Source organism: Cervus elaphus, chromosome 1, assembly GCF_910594005.1.
Source record: "Cervus elaphus chromosome 1, mCerEla1.1, whole genome shotgun sequence".
Lineage (NCBI taxonomy): Eukaryota > Metazoa > Chordata > Mammalia > Artiodactyla > Cervidae > Cervus > Cervus elaphus.
The window spans coordinates 10,458,639-10,483,785 of NC_057815.1; the positions used below are offsets into that span (position 1 = coordinate 10,458,639).

The 25,147-nt window shown below is 40.9% G+C and overlaps 1 protein-coding gene and 1 long non-coding RNA gene across 2 annotated transcripts in view; one reads left to right on the top strand and one right to left on the bottom strand.

The window, feature by feature from the left end:
- Window positions 1-17,361, bottom strand: part of LOC122683573 — a 56,364-nt gene extending 39,003 nt beyond the window's left edge. The window contains exon 1 of the long non-coding RNA XR_006337784.1: window positions 16,915-17,361. This is a non-coding gene — a long non-coding RNA (uncharacterized LOC122683573). The remainder of the gene's footprint in view (window positions 1-16,914) is intronic.
- A 196-nt stretch (window positions 17,362-17,557) lies between these two features.
- Window positions 17,558-25,147, top strand: part of LOC122683181 (cyclin-Y-like protein 1) — a 37,661-nt gene continuing 30,071 nt past the window's right edge. The window contains exon 1 of the mRNA XM_043886819.1: window positions 17,558-18,097. Coding sequence (XP_043742754.1) covers window positions 17,887-18,097 — 211 coding nt within the window. The 5' untranslated portion in view covers window positions 17,558-17,886. The remainder of the gene's footprint in view (window positions 18,098-25,147) is intronic.

Below are 25,147 nucleotides of genomic sequence, written 5' to 3' on the forward strand. Positions count from 1 at the left end.
GGAGACTAAGGGGAGTGAGCAAGGACCAGCAACAGTTTAATATGGTGTTGGCCTGACTTGAAAAAGAAAATCTAACAGATGTTCATTTTGATTCATTGTTTTCTGTGGGAATTGACTTTTCTACTATTTTTCAAATTCTATTTAGATCCAGATTTGTCTTAGTAAGGGGAAAATGCTAAATTTCCATTTAGAGATAGTCACTTTAACAGTGGCAACTTGCCATATTCTCCTAACTTTCCTTATTTTTTTAGAAATAACACAAACACTTCGTTGAATTTGGGCTGACCTGAACTTCATTTAGCTCTCCTTCAAAGGTCAACTAAAAGGCGTCAGTTCTCATGGAGGAAAAGAATATCAATCAGAGTTCAGAGTGAACCAGAAGAATCCAATTCCTACTAATCTTGCAGAAGCAGCAATCAAGTCTTAGAGAAGTATTGCAAATTCCCCAAGGACAAGAGGTGACTGGTGGTACAGCTGGACCCAGAACCAAGCTCAGGACAACCAGATAAAGCCCTTTCCACTTGGCATCACTACCTCTTTAAACACTTAGCAATAGCTCCTCCAAGATGGTGATTTCATGGAAGTCATTAGCCATGCAAATCAAATAAAACTCATCATACATTTGTTACTGGCAAGGAAATCTCAAAAGTAATTCTTTTAGAATTGAACATTTTATTTATTGGTTAATTGAGTCTATTATCATAGTAGGAGTTTCCAGAGAAAATCTTTAGTTTATTAAGAGTTTTTCCTTTGACAGATAATAAGATGGAACGTGAAAGTGAAAGTCACTCAGTCCTGTCTGACTCTTTGTGATCTCTTTGTGAATTCTTCACGCCAGAATACTAGAGTGGGTAGATCTTCCCAACCCAGGGATCAAATCCAGGTCTCCCACATTGCAGGTGGATTCTTTACCAACTGAGCTACCAGGGAAGCCCCAGTAAGATGGAAGGAAGTTCCCAAAGCATCATTAATTGTGTTATGTGCTATACATAATGGCTTTCCCCTAGAATTACTATTTTGGGAAGTAAGTAAATTATAATCAGAGGAGTTATTCAAGTCACAGGCTGGAAGGTGGAATTGAGGAAGGAAATCTGTAGCAATTTAAACAAGAGTTTCTCAACCTTGGCACTATGAGCATTTACACCAAATAATTCCTTGTTATGGCAGTGGGGGGCTAACCTGTGATTGACTGTAGGATGTTTAGCAGCATCCTTGGCCTCTACCCAGTAGAAAGTGAAAGTGAAGTCACTCAGTTATGTCCGACTCTTTGCAACCCCATGGACTGTAGCCTACCAGGCTCCTCAGTCCATGGAATTTTCCAGGCAACAGTACTGGAGTGGGTTGCCATCTCCTTCTCCAGGGGATCTTCCCAACCCAGGGATTGAACCCAGGTCTCCCACATTGTAGGCAGACGCTTTACTGTCTGAAACCACCAGGGAAGCCCATACACCTAATAGAAACACAACCTCAATTGTGATAAGCAAAACTGTCTTCAGAGCTTGTCAATTTATCTTGTCAAGCTCTTGTCAATATCTCGTGAAGACAGCCTGTCAATACAGCTTGTCAATATCCCTGGGGGATAAAATAGCCCCTAGTTGAGAATCGCTAATTGAAACAAGTCTGGGTGTTCAAATTTTAAGGAGATGGTTTCTTTACTAAGAGAGAGGCAGAAGAAGAGGAGAAGAGAAACAGAGAAAGGTATTATTATTTTTTATTATAAATGTAATAAATATTTATAAAACATAATATATGGGAACATATTACTTAAGCAACACCAAATTACCCAAAGTTAGTCTCAATCTGGTGTCACAGTCAACAAAGTCACAAACTGACATCCAAAAATCAATGAAAATAAATTTAACTCTCTAACAAAATTTCCCTAAGAGATATGGGACAGGCATTTCCCCTGAAATGTCCTTACACCCCTCTTCAACCATCTATTCATACTCTCATCACCACAGTTGCTCTTTCGCAATCTCTTTCTTCTCTCTCAAATCTGACTGTAAATGTGCTGGCTTGCCTGTCTCCTCTCCACGCTCACACTTTAGTGTCCAATGTCTCAGCTTTTCTGATGTGGTTCTCCTGCCTTCTCTTGGTCTAGATCCAGGTAACCTCATACCAGCTTCCCAGGTGGCTCAATGGTAAACAATCTGCCTGCAATGCAGGAGCCACAGAAGATATAGGTTCGCTTGATCCCTGGGTTGGGAGATCCCCTGGAGAAGGAGATGACAACCCACTCCAGTATTCTTGCCTGGAAAACCCCATGGATAGAGGAGACTGGTAGGCTTCAAGTCCATGGGGTCACAAAGAGCTGGACAGGACTGAGCATGCATGCACACACACAACATCTTACGCATTACTGAGATCCATACAACCAAAGTCCTGGATCTTAGGCAAATGCTATATCTTCCTTGGAATACTCTGAGATGGGGGAAGGTTTTTAATTTTACTGTTGTTGTTATTCAGTTGCTAGTAGTGTCTGACTCTGTGACCCCCATGGACTGCAATGCAGCAGGCTTCCCTGACCTTGACTATCTCCCAGAGTTTGCTCAAATTCATGTCTATTGACTTGGTGATGCTCTCTAATCATCTCATCCTCTGCCGTCCTCTTCTTTTGCCTTCAGAGTTTCACACATTTAAATCTTATACAAGACTAGTTTTATCCCTTTCATACTAGAAAGAAGAAAACCAGGATCGGCAGCAATCCCACTCCTCATAAACCCCAGAGTTCTTGGTAGGTGGTTTAGTCACTGGGAGCTGTGAGAAGAGAATCAAAATGAAAAAGTATAGTTTGCAACCCTAATCATGGGAGGAAAATACAACGATCTGACCTTTGCTCCCACATTGTTTTTTCCATCAAATTGTGAGGCTGACTTCAGGATGTTTCCATTTTATGTGGGGCCACCACCACCATAATGACCATTATCACATCATTATCATTTATTAAGTACTCACTATGTGCCACAATGTAAGCATTTTACATGAAGGTCATACTTTCAGTACTACTACTAACACAGGTGCTGTTAACATATTTCCAACTGACTGGTGAGGAAATTGAGTCTCACTGTGGTTATGTAAGCTACCCAGGACCACACAGCTATTCATTTTTTTATTTGTAAGTACAAGAAAAATTCCCATGCTCAGGAATCCCTGCTCTAACTTCTTTCTTTGCCATGTGTTTTCTCTGAATACCTGGTATGGTAGGTGGCCAGGTAAGAAGCACCACGTTGCCACTGCCATTCCATCTTCTAACAAAGGTCCATGGATGACTGATGAAGGGCTCAAATGGGTCACAGGAGACACTTTGCCCGTAATTTCCATTGTAAGAATCTATCCAAATATTCTTCCCCATGCTTGCTCTAGCTCTTTCAGAACTGTCTTGTGGCCTTGCTACTCAAGGTGTACTCCAGAGCATCAATATCACCTGGGAAATTTCAAGAAATGCATAATCTCAGGCCACACTCCAGAGCTACTGAATAGTTTCCCAGGTGATCTGAATACATTCCCTCAGGATGTTAGAAGGTTGTCCCAAATGTAAGACCTCCGTAGTCCAGTGGTTCTCACGCTGAGCAAATGTCAAGTTTACTTAGAGGACATGAGAAGTCACAGATTGCTCAGACTCCACTCTGCTCTAGGGCTTGGGAGTCTGTAGATCTTGGGTGGGGCCCAAGATTTTGAATTTCTCACAAATTCCCAGGTGGTCTGGGACCACAGTTTGTGTACCATCACTATGGTAAAATACACTGAAAAACTGCTAAAAGGTAAACCAAACTGAAGCAGCTGATTTTCTAACAGGTTTCAGAATTGTTAATATGTTAGTACTTTGTTTCTCAAACTCCTGGCTCATTGAAACTATTTGGGAGGTGGGGAGCAAAATAACACTGCAGATTAGTATTCCACAAAACAAACTTTGAGAAACACTGCTCTACAAACACACAATATAAAGTTTGTCAATTATGATGAGAATGAAAAAAGTTGAATGCCATAAAATGACCTCTTTGGTTGGGTGAGGATTAGTCTTGGTTTTAGTACAGTGTCAGCACAGCTGTTATGTCTTTTAGCAAAAGAATAGCACATATCTCCAAGGGATTTGTACAGACTGAAAATAAATTAGAAATTATTGAGATTCACATAACATAGACCAGTAATTTAAAAGGGTCAAAAATATATATCGGCAACATTTAAACTGCTGTTTCATCCCCCCTGTTGAAATACAAGCCAAGAATAAAACATTGATTAAATAGAGAGCCCTGACATTTTACTCCTGGGCTGCTGGATACCAGCCTAAACAAAGAGCCAGTTAAATTCGAAAGACAAAGAATCCTTTTGTGAGGCAGTAAGTTCATCCGGGAGAAATATTAAGTGAAGTCTCCAAGGAGAGAGTTCCCCAACATCTTTACCTCCAATGCTCATTGAGAGGCACTAGGTAAAATCACATTCAAAATGTACAAGGGAAGGAAGGTGAAGAAATTTATTAGAAGATGGAACTGGGATACACATAAAACTCAACTTTTGCCTCCAGTGAGGGACATTTATATTAGGAAATGAAAATCAAAATGAACAACGAAAAATGAGCAAGAAAATACATTTTTCTGAGTAAACAAAAAGTGTCAATTTTACCATATTTTCTAAAGATAGACAATATAGCAGTGGACAGAATGGACATTCTTCTCTAGTCTCAAAGACTGTCCAGAGTGATAAGGAATATAGGTTCAAAAATAATAAGACAATAAATCAAATAGGAGTTATATTTGAAGATAAACAAGGAGAAAAGAGAGAGAAAGATCGAATTTGAGTAGAGTTGCTTTGTGTGCTTCAGTAAAGCTTCTTGGGTGATTTATTTGAGCTAAGAAAGAAGAGAATTTGAGCTAAGAGAAGAAAGGACCAATATAAACATTTGGGTAAAGAGCATTTTAGAAATCCAGAATAGTATAGGACTATAATGGGAAAATAGGGGTATTTACGGTACTGAAAGGAGACCACATAAGTTGAAAACTTTGCTTTGTACATGTGACCACGCTAAGTCACAGTGCTGAGTCTAACAGCGTTGTGCAGGTGTCAGGTAGGATGGCAGGTGATGATGTTCAAGATAAGTTAGACCTTAGCCTCCTGACTGTGGCCATTTCCCATGATTCATTCACTCAGCCCCCAAAAGCAACAAGCTGGTTTCTGCTGTGTTAGTACAGAACAAATAAAACATCTGACTGGATCCTGTTCTACATGTAGAGTCATACATAATGTCAGTAACTGTTGTTCTGGCCAAAATATTCTTTTATAACCCCTGCCTGCTGTTGAGAGTTATTCCTTGACAATAATGCTAAGTTCAACTGTGGCAAACAACTTTAAACAATTTAACGTTGCCCAGGGACTTTCCTTGTGGTCCAGTGGTTAAGAATCAGCCTGCCAATGCAGGGGACCAGAGTTCGATTCCTGGTCCGGAAATATCCCACATGCCTGCTGTGGGGCAACTAAACCTGTGCACCGCAACTACTGAAGCCCTAGAGACCGTGCTCCGCAACAAGAGAAGCCACTGTAATGAGAAGCCTGCACACTGCAACTGGAGAGCAGCCCTTGCTCATCGCAGCTAGAGAAAGCCTATGTGCAGCAATGAAGACCCAGCACAGCCAGAAATAAATAAAATTGCCCACCAACTTTAAATCTGTAAGGAGGCGTATCACATCTCTTCATAACAGTGTTGCAATCAAACATCAAAGAGGCCTCTACTGGAGAATTCTGAGTCCATTAGGCACGAAGTTCATTCTCTTTGTCACATATTGTAAAAGAGTTTCAGATGAATGGATACATTAGGTGGATTTTAAATATAATGAAATGATTGGTTGGGGTATTTAATAAAGTACAGATAAAGATTTCTTAACCCAAGACTATGAAAAATGAGTATGCAAAGGATATAAACATATCTAGACATGATTTTGTTGGAAGAACATTTTGGAAAGTAAATGTGCTTAGGATTATTTTAATAAAAATAAAAAGTATGCAGAAAGATCCCCAAGGGTTGGGGTTAATTAACAAATCATTTTACTTAAAAGTCTTACAGGGTATTCATTCCTAAAAGACAAAAAAGGTTGGCAAGGGAATTCAACAAAGCAAGACAGCTCAGACTCTAGAAAAGAATTTATCTTCCCTACTGTGATTTCCAATACTATGAATCTGGACATTTGCCTTCTAAGAAGTTCCAGTTCTTGAAATAGAAACTCTCCCACTGTCCTGCATGGACTATGTGATTACTTCATGACTCAGAAGTCTCAAATATTACATTTGCTCTGTGCTTTTAAGTGGCATCAAGTGAATAAAGACTGGCTGAAATCATTTACGGAAGAGGCAAAAATCTGCTTTTCCTTTCTGCAAGATGACCTGATTGTCTAATCACATTCCAGCCAAATCTGGCTTGTGTTGTTAGAGGAATTATCTCCTCATTAAAAACAAATCTTAATAGGCCTAATTTGAAGTCTGCATTTGTCTGTAACTTGATCAAGAGGGTAATGACCGTGAACCATGCTCTACAGAGGGAAAGTAAAAGAAAGTCAGAGACATTAAACAGTGCAGATTATAGTCACATTAGAGGCCTTTTGATATGCAAATAGAGCATACTAAGCAAAAAAAAAAAAAAAAAGCAATGCGCTTGCTTCTATTTCTTCTCTTGATACTTTCCATAGTGTGTGCAGGAAAATCTTACTTTCTAAGAAATGGTTTAGTTTGAGAGATCTATAATTGCTCTTTTCAGGGCCTTAGTCTCCTCAGTTGTAACATAGGGATAACAATGTTTGTAATTATTATAATAGTAAGTAAGTAATAAAGTTGCTCAGTAGTGGCCAACTCTTTGTGACCCCATGGACTGTAGCCCACCAGGCTCCTCTGCCCATGGGGTTTTCCAGGCAAGAGAACTGGAGTGGGTTGCCATTTCCTTCTCCAGGGGATCTTCCCGACCCAGGGATCAAACCCGGTCTCCAGCATTGCAGACAGACGCTTTACCGTCTGAGCCACCAGGGAAACCCAATTATTATAATAGGGCTATAATAAAGATTAAATGAAGTAATATACGTGAAGCGTGCAAAATAACATCCAGGTTACTATCATTAGGCTTAGGTCTTATAGGTTTTGTTATTATATTGGCATTCTTTTCCTATCTCTATACGGTTCTATTGGAGAAGACAAAGGCACCCCACTCCAGTACTCTTGCCTGGAAAATCCCCTGGGCAAAGCAGCCTGGTAGGCTGCAGTCCATGGGGTCGCTAAGAGTCAGACACAACTGAGCAACTTCACTTTCACTTTTCACTTTCATGCCTTGAAGAAGGAAATGGTAACCCACTCCAGTGTTCTTGCCTGGAGAATCCTGGGGATAGCAAAACCTGGTTGGTTTCCGTCTATGGGGTCGCACACAGTCGGACATGACTGAAGCGACTTAGCAGCAGCAGCAGCATACTGTTCTATATCTATTCTATACCATTTCTATTTCTGTACCATTCTGTATCTATTTCTATTTCTAAACCAGTCACAGATTCACAGAATTAGATTCACAGAATTTGGGGACAGGAAAAAACTAGGGTATTGTTTCCAGAACCGTGTTCCATGAATAACTACTACTATTAAGATATTAAGTTAAATAAAAATAGGGTTCTCTATTCAAAGACTTTGGAAATACTTGGCTAAGTAAAATCAGAACCATATCGCAATAAGACCTTTCATAATTTTTAATTTACCAGCAACATGAATCTCAAAGAGGGTAACATTTTATTCAGTCTTTCCTATATTTATTTGACCGTAAACACATTTCCCATAGAATGTCTGATAAACTCTCCAAAGAACATTAGTTTCTAAAGAAAATTACGGATGACAACTCAGTGATACTCAAAGAGAAAAATGACTTCTCCTAGGCCCTCATCTACTTGGGGACAGAGTACAGACTTATGCCTGAGTCTCCTGGTGTCTCTAGGATTCTCTGCATAAATCTGGCATCTTGATCTGGCCTGCATTTCTGCAAGGAAAGATCTTCAGTGAAATGAGGAATAAAACCTGGTGTTTAAAAGCATGGACCCGATTTAACTGCCTACTTTCCACTGTATGATCTCATGAAAGTTATTTCCCTTTCCTGGGCCTCGCTGTGTTTTTGTTTTTTTCCTCTCCACTGAAAATGGGGGTAATGCTTGCACCAGCCTCATGGGATTGTTGCGAGTTTAAATGACACAATGGATGTAAAACACATATATTACTTGTAAACAATTTATCATTGTTCCTAAAACATATAAGTGCTAAAAATAAGTTGCCAGTTATTGAGAAATAGTATTTTTAAAGAGGGGCAGATTCCTTCATAGAGAAGGAAAATCTGATGACAACGAATTTTTTGCTGTCAACTACTTTTTAAGACTTTGCAGCAGAAGCTCCTCAATAATGCGCTACTTGAAGCAATGCTAGGAAGCTCTCTAAACCACTGAACCATGACATGGCCAAAAAAAAGAGAAGACTGAACTTTTTCAGGCAGGATAGGAGATACTGTCCTAGGCTTTGAGTCTTTGAATTCTACTGCAGAAATTTCTCAGGAAGCAGCCAAAGTGCCCCTAGTCCTAGGCTAAGGGTTCTGTCATGGGCCATGCACCAGGCTTATCTGTGAACTTCTGGTAACCAGTCCATTAGGTAAGTACAGACACTGAGACTTGCCTTTCACCTTAGCTAGTTTGAGAATTAGTCTAGAAGAGGGGCCCTCAAATGTGTGTTCCTTGGAGAAGGAAATGACAACCCATTCCAGTACTCTTTCCTGGAAAAATCCATGGACAGAGGAGCTTGGTGGGCTGCAGTCCATGGGGTTACATGACCGAGCACACACTCATGAGGGGGGTGGACAGAGATGGGTTGGTAGCAATAAATTGGTAGAACTGAAAGAAAAAAAAAAATGTGTGGTCCTGAAACAGTAAAATCAGCATCTCTTAGGTACTTGTTAGAAATGCAAATCTCACTCCCACCATAGACTTGCAGCATTTGATCCTGGGTAGGGCCCAGCGATATTTATGTAGCAAGTCTTCAGGTAATTCACATGCACATCAAAATTTTCAAAGCAATGACAACATCACCAGGATAACTGCATCTTCAAATTCAGTACAGCAGGAGTAAGTAGTATATCTCCAACTCTGCTGTACAAAAAAAAAAAAAAATACTATTTCTCTGAAATCAAATTAAATTTTACTTTGAACTGCTGTTCATTCAGGTTAGAAGTAATTTCAATGTCACTTAGGATTAGGTTTGTTATGGGTAATGGAGACCCAAAGTAACAGTGGCCTAATGAATAGGTAGACTTTTAACCCTCCTGCACTGTTGGTGGGAATGTAAATTGGGACAGTCACTATGGAAAACAGTATGGAGGCTCCTAAAAAAACTAAAAAGAGTTGCCATATGATCTAGCAATCCCACTCCTGTGCATATATCCTGACAAAAACATAATCTGAAATGATCTATGACCCCTATGTTCACAGCAGTGCTGTTTACAATAGTTAAGACATGGAAACAACCTAAATCTCAATGAACTGATGAGTGGATAAAGAATACGTGGTGCACATACACAAGGGAATACCACTCAGCCATCAATAAGAACAAAATAATGCCATTTTCAGTTACATGGACGGACCTAGAGATCATTAAGTGAATGTAGAAAAAGAAAAATATCATATGCCATCACTTACATGGGAAATCTAAAATATGACACAAATGAACTTATCTACAAAATAGAAATGGATTCACAGATGTAAAGAACAGACTTTGGTTGCCAAGGAGTAGGAAGAAGGTTGGACTGGGAGTTTGGGATTAGCAGATGCCAACAATTATATACAGAATGGATAAACAACAAGGTCCTACTGTACAGCACAGGGAACTATATTCAGTATCCTACGATAAACCATAATGGAAAAGAATAAGAAAAAAGAATACACACACACACACACACACACACACACACAAAACTGAATCACTTTGCCATATACCAGAAACTATAACACAACATTATAAATCAACTATATTTCAATTTAAACAAAATAAGCAGACTTGGCGAAAATAAAAGCCAAGCAGCAAGGGTCCTCCAGAGGTGGATTCTGCTTTCTGCCCTACAATCCACACACTCTGAAACAAGAGGACATACAGGCCTGACTACCATTTTTCACGGAGTAACAAAAACTTGAAGAGGACCCAAATCCAGACTTCAATATACTATTCTCCCATATCACAATAATTAATTTAATAATTCACCGTGGCAATCCCAGAGTCAGACCAATTCCTAGAACTTTTAAAGCTCACTTTAAGTATCTTGGACTTGCCTATGCATCCGATAGTCCCCCCTCCCACCTTTAACGATTAACTGCTGAGGTCTTTAAAACTCCATAATTTTGGAACCCATGTTATTTTCTTCTCATCCTCACTTGCTTGTCTAGGATTCTTTCATTTGTCATAGACTTTTATTTTCTTGGTCCTTTCTTTATACCTAGAACCCTTAAGCAAAAAAGGTGGGTGGAAGCACATTTTACAAATTTATTCTCATGCATTTAGTGTTGAAGTCAATCTCTAATTGCAAAATTATTTTCCAGGAGGAACTAATTATCATAAGATTGATACTTAGTGCAAATTTAGTTTCTTTCCAGTCTGCCCTATTTGTGTAAGTTCCTTTTTTCACTGTTTCTAGTTTGCAGCTAAGGGGTTCCATATTTCCATTGGTCTGGGCTACTAGCAACAATGTTTATATAGTGATTTTTTTTAAATGTAAGTAAAATCATTGGCAAGTTCAGAAGGACTTGGCATACATTTCTCAATGTCTACTACTGTGTCTAATGAATATTCAGCATTTTCTAGTGCATAAGATAATCAATTATGCATTTGTTATATTACTAAGCAGTAATGATTTCAACAATATATATTCAGAAACCAAATTTGATTTACTCCTATTTATGTTTTCCAGGATCATCTCTGTTCTATTATATGAATCTCTACATTTTGTTTCAGTCAATATTCCCCAGAAAATAGAATTTAGATAAATGTGAAGGTGATTTTTCTTCTATACCTGTTTACTTCTCTAACAAAAATTTCCAGGAGAAAAGGAGGAAAGGGGAAATCTTATCAAATCAAATATTATATCACTTATATTAATTTGATAGGAATAACTCATTATGCAATTTGGATCTCAACTTCATTCTTTACTTCCCATTATGTTCATGCTCTAATATACCTCTTGGACAATTTTTTTTTAATGCGAAATTAAGAAGAGACAAGACATATGTGGTTTTTCACAAGAGGAACAGAAAATCCATATGAATCCAGGACACTCATCAACAATATCCTCACCTGCTAAGGATTAGGTGAAGCTTGTGTATACAAACTAAATCAATAAAATGTACTCTGTACTCTCAACTTTTTGAACTCTGCATTCCGCCTGGTCTTTCATTTTGTACCAACCAGGCAAAGGCACAGAGGTAGCAAGATGGAATTTCCTTCTATGATCTCTTTGATTCACTCAAACCAGAATCTATTAGCTCTTCTCTCCTGAATGGAAGAAGATGAATTTTGAAAAGATGGAGTTCATGAGTGCAGAAGATTTATACTTCTGATTAGACCCTGACAGTCGTTCCACTTGTTCCAGAAACTGAAGGGAAAGGTTTATGGGGGAAAAGTGGGGAGGGTGAGAAGGAGGGGATGAATAGCTATATCATTTACGTTTAGCCACAGAATATATTATACAGCACACTTGATTTTACCTCTCTCCTGCCCTTGACAGACATTGCTAATCAATCAGGTCACATTTCCCACTGACATGGGTATAGCCTCAGAGTCTTTCTTGGCATAGCTTTTTAAGCAGCTGTTACAAATCTATCGGGTTTAGCTTAGGAGACTGATTTACTGAGTGCATTATTTATTCATTTATTCAACATTCATTGAACATCTAAACTGTGCCAGGGATGTCAAAGGCATTCAAGAGCAAGACATGAAACTTACACTGTAATGAGATGAAAACTTTTTATTGCCTTTTTCAGCCCTACACATTTGCTAGGCATACAGTAGGTGCTCAATACATTTCCTTTGTCACATTGCTATGAATTGGCTTGCGAAGAGCATTCTGGCATCAGCTGACCCTGCTAAGAAGTGGAGTGTGGCTATGGTTCTCTCTGAAATAATAACATTTGTTCCACCTCAATTCACTTCCTGCTTAAGGTCTATCAAAAACAAACTCACCCTCAAAATGAGTTCTCCACTGGATATGTTTCAAGGGGCAGGAGTAGATATCCAAGAGAAGAATCATACTTGGAAATGCAACTCATCCCTTAAATCTGACCACTGCATGTCTTTTAGATCTGCTGATTAGTCTTGCTAGAACACAATATCAGACTCCATCCTCAAAGGAAATAAATTAAGCTGCACCCCATGAGAACAAATGGTTGACACTGTGCTCTTGCAAGCATCTTGTGTGCAGCTGTGAACAGCTGTGTTAGTGCCAGTTAAGCTGTGATAGCATCACAGGGGGCGGGGGGCAGCGATAAAGGGCAATTCATTCACAAAGCACTATTCAAAGGGTCTCACAGGTGTGTTCTAAGGATTGGTTTTCTGCTATCTTCTTTCTATCTAAAATTTATCCTGAATTTAGATGATTGAGTAATAAAATTCTCCCAGAATTATAGGTCTGCTCTCTCCAGGGATGGTGTTTTCAGAATACATGCTGTGACATTCATAAACAAATATGAAATAGGGAGAAGCATTCCCCACTTGACAAAAAAGAATTAGCTTCTGACTCTCTGGAGTGATTCTTTGACCACTGATTCATTCCCTTATGAATAAGCCTCAGTCTTCCCTGCCTCCGATAGAGGAAAGCACAGAATGTGCCAAAGAGACTGGTTCTTTCAGAGAACGGTTTTATTTATCACCCTTATTTGCAATTTTACTCCCCTAAAAGGAGCCGTCAGCTGCTCATCCATTGACTACAAATGGCCAGCTCTTTTGGTGAACAAGGACGGGGTCAGATGCTAACTGCTGGTGAAGGGGACAGAATGAGGAGAGAAAAGGGCATCGTGCAAAAAGGAGAATGAAATGGCATTTAGATGTTTGCTTTAAACAGACTTCAATTGAAGGGGAAATTGTGTACATGAGGTGCTCTCTTAAGAAATGAGTTAGGAAATAAAGGAGTCAAATTAAAATTGGATAGAAATCCTAGGGCAGTGTTTCCAAATGCTGGCCCAGTTCATGGGACACCTCTTTGGAATCAACTGCCTAGTAATCAATTGCCTAGTAAACTTAAAGCTGCAGGTCTCTAATCACAGAATCACTGGGAAGTATGTCTGGGGTTTTCTGACTGACTCCCCCAGATGAGCCTAGAGCATACGGTTAGATTTGAGAATCACTGTTAGATCCTAGGCTAAATAAACAAACACAAAGATTAACAAAGCTGATGAAATATTTAAGAGGGAAAAACAGTGTATAGAACCAGAAAAAAGAGATGGCAGGGCTGACCTATCTGAAGACAAACTAATATAGCATTTTGCAATAAATGCACGGTTATTAACTGAAGACTTACAATGTATCCAGTGCTACTCCAAATGCTTTCTGTTTCTCACTTTTTAAAAATCTTTGAATTGTAAGGAAGTCATAAGCAAGGAAGGATCCAGGAAGCAGACTGCACACGAGACACAGCATTTTTAAGGCACTCCGAGATCGCACAGCAGGTAGGTGGCTGAGCCAGGCTTCCAACTCAGGCAGCCTGGATCCAGAACATGTTTTTGTTGCTCAGTTGCTAAGTCCTTCCCTACACTTTGCGACACCTTGAACTTGAGTCCACCAGGCTCCGCTGTCCATGGGATTTCCCAGGCAAGTAGGTTGCCATTTCCTCCTCCAGGGGAATCTTCCCAACCCAGGAACTGAATCCAAGTCTCCTGCATTGGCAGGCATGTGCTAAACCTCAACCAGATACTGTTTTCCCTATGCAAATACAGGCTCTGAGGAAACAATGTTTAATAAGGTAGTATCTCCCCTTAAGGAGTTCATAGAAATTCATGATGTCTTATAGCAAGTGCAGTGAGTAAAGTGCAGACAGAAACTTAAGAGATCCCTGCAGGACTTGAAACTCATTTTTATCCTTGAGATTTTTCATGGTTTGTATGATTAAGCAGAATATAATTTTCTGAATATAAAACTGCCATTAGATTGGACACTATGAACCAATATTTGACCACTTTTGATCTACAACAAGGGAAATTCCAAAAGATAGCACTGAAGAGAGGAGCAGAAATAGAAAAGCTCATTTCTTCAATTGTGTTTTGATAATTAATAGGTCATCTCTCTGTGAGAAAAAGTTGAGGTTCACCATTCACATAATGACCTAGTTATTTGTCATGTATTTACAGACCCCTGGTTAAAAATTAAGCACTAGCTCCTTAACCATATTTAAATATTACAAACAACAATATGAAGAGAGAGTATTGTTTCTTTCTATTTTGAAGATGAGAAAACTGAAGCCAAGAAGGTTTAGATTAACGTGCAAATAAGAGGTAAAGCCAGATTTCAGACCAAGGTTTGCAAAATTCCAAAATTTGTGGTCCCCTGCCACTCTGTAGCTGCAGGTCATAGGTGAGGATGTTCACTTTCACATGTTATAACTCATATTTATAGCTGGCACCCACCCACCTAACATTAGATGTGTTTACTGCCTCCAGATGACATGAAACACGGTAGATGTCATCATTAACACTCTGAGTACTTAAGCCATATTAATTCATTCAATCAGCTTACAAACGAGACATCTTTTATACTTTTGTTACCCAAAATATTTTATGAAAATGAGTCAATCTGCTAGTCTCTGAAAAAAAGTTTTTACCTGTTTCTTTGTTCATCAGAGAAAATTCTGACTGCTATTTTAAAAATGAAGTAAGTTCTTAATCCATCAAAGTAATCCAATACCACCCGATTCAAGATCAGAACAGATATTAAAAATGCCTCAAAGAAGAACTCACCAATTTAGAGTTACTGAAGGGACAGGCAATTCTGAATTAATAAAAATCTTAATTAAAGTATAAGTTATAAGAAAGTATATCTTATTACCTTTTGATATCTGATGGATGAATGAATCAAACTGGAGTGTGGAAAGTATAAGATTATAAAATATGAACTGGGCAAAGACAGAACCATGGGGAGATCTCATTGGACCTATTTTGATGACCAGATGAAGGCTATTGAATATAGTTTTACATGTATTTATGGACTTCCCTGGTGGCTCAGTCAAGAGTCTGCCTGCAGTGCAGGAGACCCCGGTTCAATCCCTGGGTCAGGAAGATCATCTGGAGAAGGAAATGGCAACCCACTCCAGTATCCTTGCCTGGACAATTCCATGGACTAGAAGCCTGGCAGGCTATGGAGTCTCAAAGAGTCAGACAGGACTGAGCAACTTCACTTTCACTTTATGTATATTTATAGGTCAAGGTGCTGTTATACTTTGAGGGAAAAAGTAGTTTGTGGAAGCCAGTAAAGATTTCCTTTACCCTTACAATCTTTTTATACTGTATTCTATATATAGATGCATGTATAAATGCCCAATCAGTAAGTCATGTCTGACTCTGTGACCCCATGGACTAGAGCTCACCTGGGCTCCTCTGTCCTTGGGATTTCCCAAGCAAAAACACTGGAGTGGGTTGCATTTCCTTCTCCAGGGGATCTCCCTGACCCAGGGACTGAACCTCTATATCCTGCACTGCAGGCAGATTCTTTACTACTAAGCCACTTGGGAAACCTGTATGTATATATGCATATACACTGTACTACATAGAGACATAAAAACCAATTTACTGATATCAACTTTCTTAAGCTATTATTTCAACACAGACAGGTATGAAGAGTTGGAAGACAATGATAATAAACCCATGACTGGAAATTTGCAATCCTCCATCTGAGGATGAGAGGCAAGAGGGAGAGAATATCGATACGTCTACAAAAAGAATATAGAGACTGCTTTCAATTATAGCAAGTAGTAATGGTCCTACGATACACATACATACTAAGGCAAAGCAATATATATATATAGTATTATATATAATCTGTGCCATATATATGAAATCTCACAAAGATAATAAGCTCCCCAGATTTCATCTAAATAAACACAAAATTTGAATTGTTAGGGATGGAATTCATAAAGTCTTTTTATAGTGTCAAGCTTAAAAAAAACAACTAAAAAGGGACAACTGAGTATGGTTTTCCTATTTGAAACAGCCACACTTTGTTCCATCACATTTATGACTCTTCTCATACCAATGTCACGGAAAACAAAATTCTTATTGGCATTCATTTTTGGTTTGGTCATTTAGACCTACCTCCAATATCTTTCAAGAAGAAAAAGTCATCTTCTGCTACAAAATAGGAAGACTAGCCAACAAACAATAATGAATAATCTTGAAGGGAACAAAGAAACACAGGGGAAAATATGATGTATCTATTGCTCATAACACATTATTCCAAATCTTAAGGGGCTTTAAACAACAAACCTGTATTATCTCACATGCTTGTGGGTCAGGAACCTGGAAGCAGTTTATCTGGGTGGTTCTGGCCCAGGGTGTCTCATAAGGCCGCAGTCAAGGTATCAGCCTGGGGACACTACCTCCTGGATAGGACTAGGGAGACAAGACCTACCCCTAGGACAGGAAGGAAGTGGGGAGGTCGTGCAGAGACTGAAAACAAAGCCAATAATTGTAACAGTGCACTGTCATAAATGTTATGTGGACATGGTCTCTCTCAAAATAGCTTACTGGACAAAGTTAAAGCCTTTTCTATGTTAACTTTTCTATGTTAACTAAACGCTTTTCCGTGGCTGTAATTTCTCCAGTTTATGGTGCAACAGAAAATCTAACATGGATTTCTCCTTCACAATTTTACCAAGAGAAGAGTCGTTCTTACCAGAGATCTTCAGGAACCGCAGCATACATTTTTCCTTTGCTTATTAAGTCAAGGACTTTCCTTATGAACGGTCCTTCTGCTCGGTGTCCTTTCAGCTGACAGAATGTGACTCAGTTAGCTTCAGAAGCAAAGGAAAGCGTCCTTCTCTGACAGACCAACGGAGAGACACCAGCTCACGCACTGGAGCACGTGCTCTTCAGGGCCGAAGGCTGTGGTGGGGGCTGCTTTATATACGCCAAAGCAAGGAGGGGGCGGGGTTCTCTCCGCACGTGCCTGCGTGCGTGCCAAAGCAAGGAGGGGGCGGGGTTCTCTCTGCACGTGCCTGCGTGCGTGCGCCTAATGGATTCCGAGGGCCGAGTGCAGCTTCTCGGCCTGCTGCCTCCATCTTGGATTGACGTGTCATGCGCGGTTCTTCCCGTGCAGCCCACCAGCCGTTTTGCTATAGGAACTTCCGTCTGATGTGCCCGGGTGGGGGCGGGGCATTGTGAGTCACGTGCCTGCTCTCTGAGGCGGGCGCGGGGAGGAACCTCTGTGTGTGATTGGTCCGTCGTAACCAGGTGACCGAAGGACGCATTCCGGTTGGCAAGGGCCAGCCAGGCGAGCGGCTTTCAGTCTGGAGGCGGCGGCGGAAGGAGGAGGAGCTCCGACCGCGCTCTCTCCCGGCAGTGGCTGTGCGTCTCAGCGCTTGTCGGGTCCCCACCCCTTTTAAATAAGCCCGGCTGGTCGCAGCCTTCACTGACTAGCTGACTCCGGGGAGGCGGCGGCGGCGGCGAGACAGCGGGGGTGCGGCCGGGCCGGAGCCCTGCTCCGGCCCCGGCGGCGTGGCGGACAGGAGAGAGGCAGGCGAGGCCGCGTCTACCTGTGCGGCGCAGCCCCGGCATAGCCCGGGTCTGCCGGTGCCCGCCGCTCCATTGTTGGGGGAGGGGGCGGTCTCTGAGCTTGGCGGAGTCCGGGGCCGAGCGGAGGCGCCCCATGGGGAACACGTTGAGCTGTTGCGTGTGCCTCAGTGCCAACCGGCGCGTGGGGCCTGCGCCAGACTCCGAGTCTGAGGTCTACGAGGCGGCGGCCGGAGACCCGGTGGCCGTAGCACCGGCGCCGGCTGCCGTGGAACCCACCGAGTTGGATTTCCGAGCGGGTGAAGGCCACCACCTGCAGCACATCAGCGACCGGGAGATGCCCGAAGGTAAGGAAGCGGCCGGCGCGCCTCGCCCCTCGCGGGGCCGGCCCCGTCTGCTCTCGGGCTTACCTCTGGCCTCCGCCGACCCCCAGGTCCCCCGGGAGGAAGCCGCCGCCTAGGGCTCCTTCCTGCCTGGAGTTGGCTCTCTCGGGGCTGGGCACCAAGGACGGAGGCTGGCCCTGCCTGGCGTCCCCACCCCTTATTCTTTCTCCGTCGCGTCCGGCCAGTCTTTCTCCCTCTTCTCTACCCGAACGCCCAATTCTTCCTCATTCCCTTTTCGCAACCCGACCCAAGACCCTCAAGTCTGTGGCTCCTGTTCGTGATTCTATTTAACATCTTGTGGGACTTTGTAAAGACTTTCTGATGTATTCTCTCTTTTCTCAATGAAAACTTAAATACTCCCAACTTCGGCGATATCCATCCCATCTTCCAATCCTTACCTATTCAGGTGGTACCTAAGAGAAGGAACGAGGTAAGGATCTAGATACACTTCCACTCGTTAGGATAGTTGATACTCGGGACAATTAAGACAGATTTTAGGGTTTGTTATTTAAAATCAAAACTGCTATCGACAGAGTTAGTGTGGCGTTAAGTAATATTCTGTCTAGAGTTGTCCTGATTGAAGCGACCTTATTCTAACTATAATTTGAAAACGATAAGAAAAAGGTTAGAGGGGGTCTTAAAATAACTGAACGGTGTGAAACGTTACTGCAACGGCTGCAGGGAATAGTTTTGTTGTTGTTGTTGTTGTTTTTACCCAAAGACGATCCCACGGAGCTCAGATTAAGATTCCCACTTTGACACAAAAATGTCTTCAGCTCCCCAGCTTTAACCAACTTCACTTGCATGTTGCCTCTTCTAAGGGAGGATTGGGGGTGGTTCCTGAGACTGTTGGTCAAAAGTTTCAAAGGAGAAAAGAGAAATTCAGACTGTAATTTGTAATGCAAAGATTTGGCAGTTGAGATGGCAGATCCTGCAGGAAAGTTGTCTCCATGGCTACCTCTCCTTCCAACCCCCTCCTGCCCGTGGAATCCTAGTCAACTTTTATAACGTTCAGGGAAAATTCTGAAGACGAAGTGGCTGGGGGTGGGGGTGGGTTGTCACGGAGAAGAGGAGAGAGAGGAGAGGAAATGTTTGATTTTTTTTTTCCTCTAGAATTTTGAGACTGGACGGCTCTAGGTTCTAAAAAAAAAAGATTCTGGATAACACTGTGGCTCATTAATCAAGACTGTGTTCTTTAAAGTAGAAAACATTGTGCCGTGAAGATGTTAAAGCCCCACTGGCCCACTTGTTTCATTTAAATGCCAGAGAGTATTTCTTTATTTCATAGAGGATATGTCTTATAGCTCTTCTATTTAAATTTTATTTGGGTTTATTTAATTTCTTTCAAAGTTAGAATAGGTAAGCCTGTGAACTCACCCATATGATGGACATGGCTTTGTAAGTGGAAAGTACTCCCTTTTCAGAATACTCAGATACTGTGAAAGCACAAATTAATGTAAATTAATTGTAGCTTTAAAAACAAAGCTTGTGCATACCTGTGAAAACTGCTCAGCTTGTTGCTATAAGGTAAGCCTCTAAGTGATTTTAAAAAACAGTAGTAGGCTAGTGTAGGGAGACCAAAATTGGACTTCTGTATGATTCTTTTATGATTTACAACATATTTTCGGGTGTATTTCACCTGACCCTTCCATCTATAAATAAGGCCTGTGAATATTCTCCCTGTGATGCCAATGAAGAAGCCAAGACTTAGAGCTCTGAAATAACTGTGTAACATAGCTACTGAACAGAAGAGACAGACTTGAGAATGGTAGATACACCAAATTCAGTTGTTGGGTGCTTAAAAAAAAGTTTGGAATGCACTTTTTATTTTATAATTTATCCATAAGATAGGCCTAACTCAACTTCAGTTTGGTTATTTCCATTTGAGTTTATTGTTCACAACTCAGAAGCAACACATACCTCTGCATTCTGTGTCTGTACATTTCTTACAATGGATAGGAATAAAAGAAGTCGTGAAATAGCCTCAATTTACCAGTCAGGTAAACATGTTGGTATATTTTAAAGAGTTTGTTCTGCTGACTCAAATTGAAGCCGAGAATGCCCTGGACAGAGGGACATTAGGAGAAACCGGTAAGGGGGCAGGTAAGGTACGAAGCATTTAGTGAGGGGGAGTGCTGAGCCGGGAACTAGAAAAAGAGGGTTCATGAGCACAGAATTTACCTTTTTATGTTTGACATGATTGTGAAAATTTTACTTAAATTTGTCTCTCTTTTTTGGCATTCAATAAAGTGATGAGAGAAACCTCAATTTCAGCATTTGCCTATTATTAAGTTTCCATAGATACGAGGTCAGAACACGAATGTAAAGTGCAAGCACATTGGAAGTTTGCTCTTAATGTTTTTATTTCAGACAATTTTATATCAGTTTCCCTGGAAACTGAGAAATACCTGCATTGATATAAAACATTTTGGCTTTTCTGCAATGAAGAATTATTTGGTTACTTAGACAAAACCAAACATAAATGATGCTGTGTGTTTTTCTTCAGAAACCTTTGAGAAGAACATGATTTCTTCAAGCTGTTTCAGTTAACTCCTACGAACCTAGTATAAATATCAGATAGACTCAAAAGAATTTTGTGGCTATCTTGCCTTTAACAGTGTATCTAATGTAACTGATGTTACTGTCAATAATAGAAAATAAGATGCTAAGGTCCTATTATCTGATTTTATTATTATGCATCAGCTTTTCAAACAGCCTTTATATTCTCCTCTTAGGAACTTTGCTCATTCTCTGGTGCAAGCTGCTCTCTCAAGTGATTCCTTCCTTCCATCCTCCAAGGAGCGGGTAGGGAAGGAATTGACAACGTAATGGGGGAAAACCTCTGAGCAACAGGTTTTTCCTCCTTTCAGTAGCTATTATAAACACTTTTTTTTTTTTTTTTTTACTTTTTTGATACCAGTAAACATTTGGGGTAAAAGATTTGCAAAATACTAAAAAGTCATTCACTCATACTCAGAATATCCAGAATTTTCATTAATATTTTGGTGTTGGTTCTTCCTGAACCTTTTGTATACGAATAAACAGAATGTTGTGTTTATTGTATGAGATCGTTCTTTGTGTGCCACATTGTAACTTTCTCTTGTAAAGTGAAGACGGGAAGCTCCTGGAACCGTGCTGACACCTGAAGCGTGCCCCAGGATGTATTTCCACGCAGCTGCATGTAGCTGTGCAGTCTGCTTTTTACCACCTGTTTAATGGTTGGAGCATCATTCATTTACCCACCCTTTATGGTTGTCTTTTATAATCTCATTATATTGCTTTAATCTGGGCACAGACATAAAAAGTGATGTATCGTACTTCCCTGCAGAATTCTGGTCTTGTGGCTTTGTCTTTCGACTTAATTAAATTCATAGGGTGAGTCATTTTGTAGTTAAGGTATTTTAACATTAAATGTTCTGTCCCCAAATTAAAGTTACCATTGATTTGTCACTGAACAGTAGATTTCCTCTCTTAGGTTTTTGTGGGTCTTGGTAACCTGTCGGTGTCTTTGAGTCTGAGTAACTAAACTACCGCTCGAAGAGATCTGAAATTAATGCTGGTCTTGGGTGACAGACCCATCAAAGGACAGCATTAGAAGAAATCTTAGATGATGAAGGAAAATTGGGGGAAGCATAAATGATTTGGGGTACACTGAAATGGATGATTATTGGGCACGATTTAGGGGCAGGACAAACAGAGGTTATACTGACAAAACCCAAACCCTAACTCTGGTCTTTACTTCCTAGAGGTCCCTGGGGCCTGTTGACACAGGAATAATGTCAAGTAGCGAAACACTGAGAAGAAAGAAAAGGATGGTCATGGACTGGGGAGGGGGCAGTGTTACTGGGGGTGGTCTCCTTAAGTGACAGTGAGCATCCTAGGAGTGAAGGGGAGCCCTGTGAGGTCCTCAGAAGGAAATATGCTCGGTGTAGGCAGAGGACAGAAAGAGGGTGGCTGCAGCTGAGTGAAAGAATGCCAGGAGGAATATCAGGGGGTTAAGGCCTTGTGTCTAGTAGACCTTGACAAGAAAAAATACGGATTTTAGTCTAATTGTAATGGGAAACCATTGAAAGGTTATATGCAAGGGAATGGTGATAATTCTTAAAGAAGGGGAAGGAGACGTGGGGAGAGGGGAGGGAGATCAGACGAGCTACTCGCTACTCTCACGTGGGCAGGGGTAGAATGAAGCAGGGAGACAAGCTAGGAGGCTGGTGTAGTCACTCAGCTGAGAGCCAACAGTGGTTTGAACAAAAAAGCAACATTAAGAAGGGCCTAAAATAGGCTGACTTGAAGAAACTGAGTGAATCTAAAAGTAGGCTAACAACAATATGAATGGGATAAGTCACAGAAAAAGAAATGCGGATGGCTTTTAAGCGTATCCTCACACATAAGAGAAATGAAAATACAACTACTGTAGCTTGTGTTGGGAGAAAATTCAGAAACTCGGCACTGCATTCTTTGGTGATACTGAGGAAAGTTACATTCATATATTGCTGGTAAAAATGGGAGATTGGTCAACCCTTGACGGGGAAGTTGGCACAGTCTCACTTAATCCAGAGATCCTACTAAAGGAATTTATTCTGAAGGTATAGGCTGCATATGTTGCATTATCTTCAGTAGCAAAATACTGGAAATAATTCAGATGTCCAGTAAGGGACTGGTAAACTAGCACATCCAGACACTGAAGAATTAGGGAGCTGTGAAGGAGCTCTCTCCACTGTTAATGACTTCATCTGCAGGGGATGTTAACCTGAAAAAAAATGGGGAGAAAATATACACCAATCTCCATGACAGAAGCAGGAGAAATGATATGTATTTGCTTATTAAAGAAGAAAAAGGAAGAACACTAGGAGAAATGCTTGCCCTTGGGTACTCTTATCCTCTTTCCTTTAGTGGGTGGCCTGACTCAATGACATGAGTTTGCACAAACAGAATCGTGTAGGACTGGGAAGCCTGGCGTGCTGCAGTCCATGGAGTTGCAAAGTCAGACACAACTTAGTGACTGAACAACAACAAAGCACTATCTACTTAAGATGTTATTTGGCTGAGGGTGATAAGTGGACATCAGTTTTCCTATGAAATGCTAAATGTTCACTTTTGGCTTTTGAGTTAATTTGTGAAAGCTGTGATGTGTCATTTATTATGCTTTATATAGTATATCCCCTCATGGATTGCAGCCTTGTCATGGTGAAGGGGCTTGTGTAACTCTGTGAAGCTATAGTGTATGGATTGCTCTTGAATTTCATTTGATTCTTATCGTGTTCTGAGTTAGGCAGTGTAGGGATTCTTCTCTGAGGTATAGAATTGTCCAAGGTTTTACTCATTTTTAAAACCTTGATAGATCAGGACTGTAAATTCCATGTACATGACATATAGGGATAAAATTTATTGATGTCATTTTGTGCTCTGCTTTGAAATACTACCTTTTTTCTCGCCCCTTTTAGAAAAATTGTTTATTTTTAGGGTATTAAAGCAATAAAACTTGAAGAGTTAAAACAGTAACATTGTATGATGTGAAATGAAATCACCATAGCTTGCAACCCAGAAAGGTTCCTAAAAGTCCAAGAAGCCCGAGCTAAGTACTCCTTAGAAATACATAAATCCAGGTATACTTACCTGTCTATCATCTCTTGGTCATCATCATTACAGCATTTGATTGAGGATTAAGGTAAGGCAGGACTGAGAACCAAGTTAGAGGCAAGTTGAGAAGCAGTTTGGAAGCCAGGTTGGTCAGAAACTGGGGAAGCAGGTCAGTTGAGGGGGTTGCAGGAGCATGCTGTGTGCCCTCCGGTGAGACAGCCCAGGTCAGCATCTGCTGGCAAGAACCGCTTGGCTAGGGTGTGAAGTGTGGACTCAGATGAAATCACCGGATGACTGTAAGACATGAAATGTAATATTAGCCATAAAACTAATATACTGTACTACTAGGGGTGATAGGGCAGTTCAGTAAATGGAGTAAACCTTTAAGTAAACTGGAGCCCAGAAGTTGGCCCAGAAAATGCTGACAGTCCTGTTTAATTGCAATATATTAAGTGAAAAAGAACTAAAGAGCCTCTTGATGAAGGTGAAAGTGAAAGAGGAGAGTGAAAAAGTTGGCTTAAAGCTCAACATTGAGAAAACCAAGATCATTGCATACAGTCCCATCACTTCATGGCAAATAGATGTGGAAACAGTGGCTGACTTTATTTTTCTGGGCTCCAAAATCACTGTGGATGGTGATTGCAGCCATGAAATTAAAAGACGCTTGCTCCTTAGAAGAAAAGTTATGACCAACCTAGACAGCATACTAAAAAGCAGAGACAAAAGGTCCATCTAGTCAAGGCCATGGTTTTTCAGTGGTCATGTATGGATGTGAGAGTTGGACTATACAGAAAGCTGAGCGCCAAAGAATTGATGCTTTTGAACTGTGGTGTTGGAGAAGACTCCTGAGAGTCCCTTGAACTGCAAGGAGATCCAACCAGTCCATCCTAAAGGAGATGAGTCCTGGATGTTCATTGGAAGGACTGATGTTGAAGGTGAAACTCCAATACTCTGGCCACCTGATGCAGAGAGCTGACTCATTTGAAAAGACCCTGATGCTGGGAAAGATTGAGGGCAGGCAGAGAAGGGGACGACAGCGGATGAGATGGTTGGATGGAATCACCGGCACAATGGACATGGGTTTGGGTGGACTCCGGGAGTTGGTGATGGACAGGGAGGCCTGGCGTGCTGCGATTCATGGGGTCGCAAAGAGTCGGACTCCACTGAACTGAACTGAACTGAAGTCAGTATGTTGGCATTAGTCTCCTCCTGTCAGATGATTTCTTAGTCACTACCCTCTCTCTGATATTTTGACAGGGGAAAATCATTTATTGACAGTTTGACAGCATAATTTTAACACTTTTAGGCTTCAGTAATGCATCTTGTTTGTCCTAAGTGGCCTTTATTTTCATATTTTTAACATCTGCAATTGAGATGGATCTCACGATTGATAGAATGTTAGGTTGGAGGAAAAGTAATGTTCAGTGACCTGGT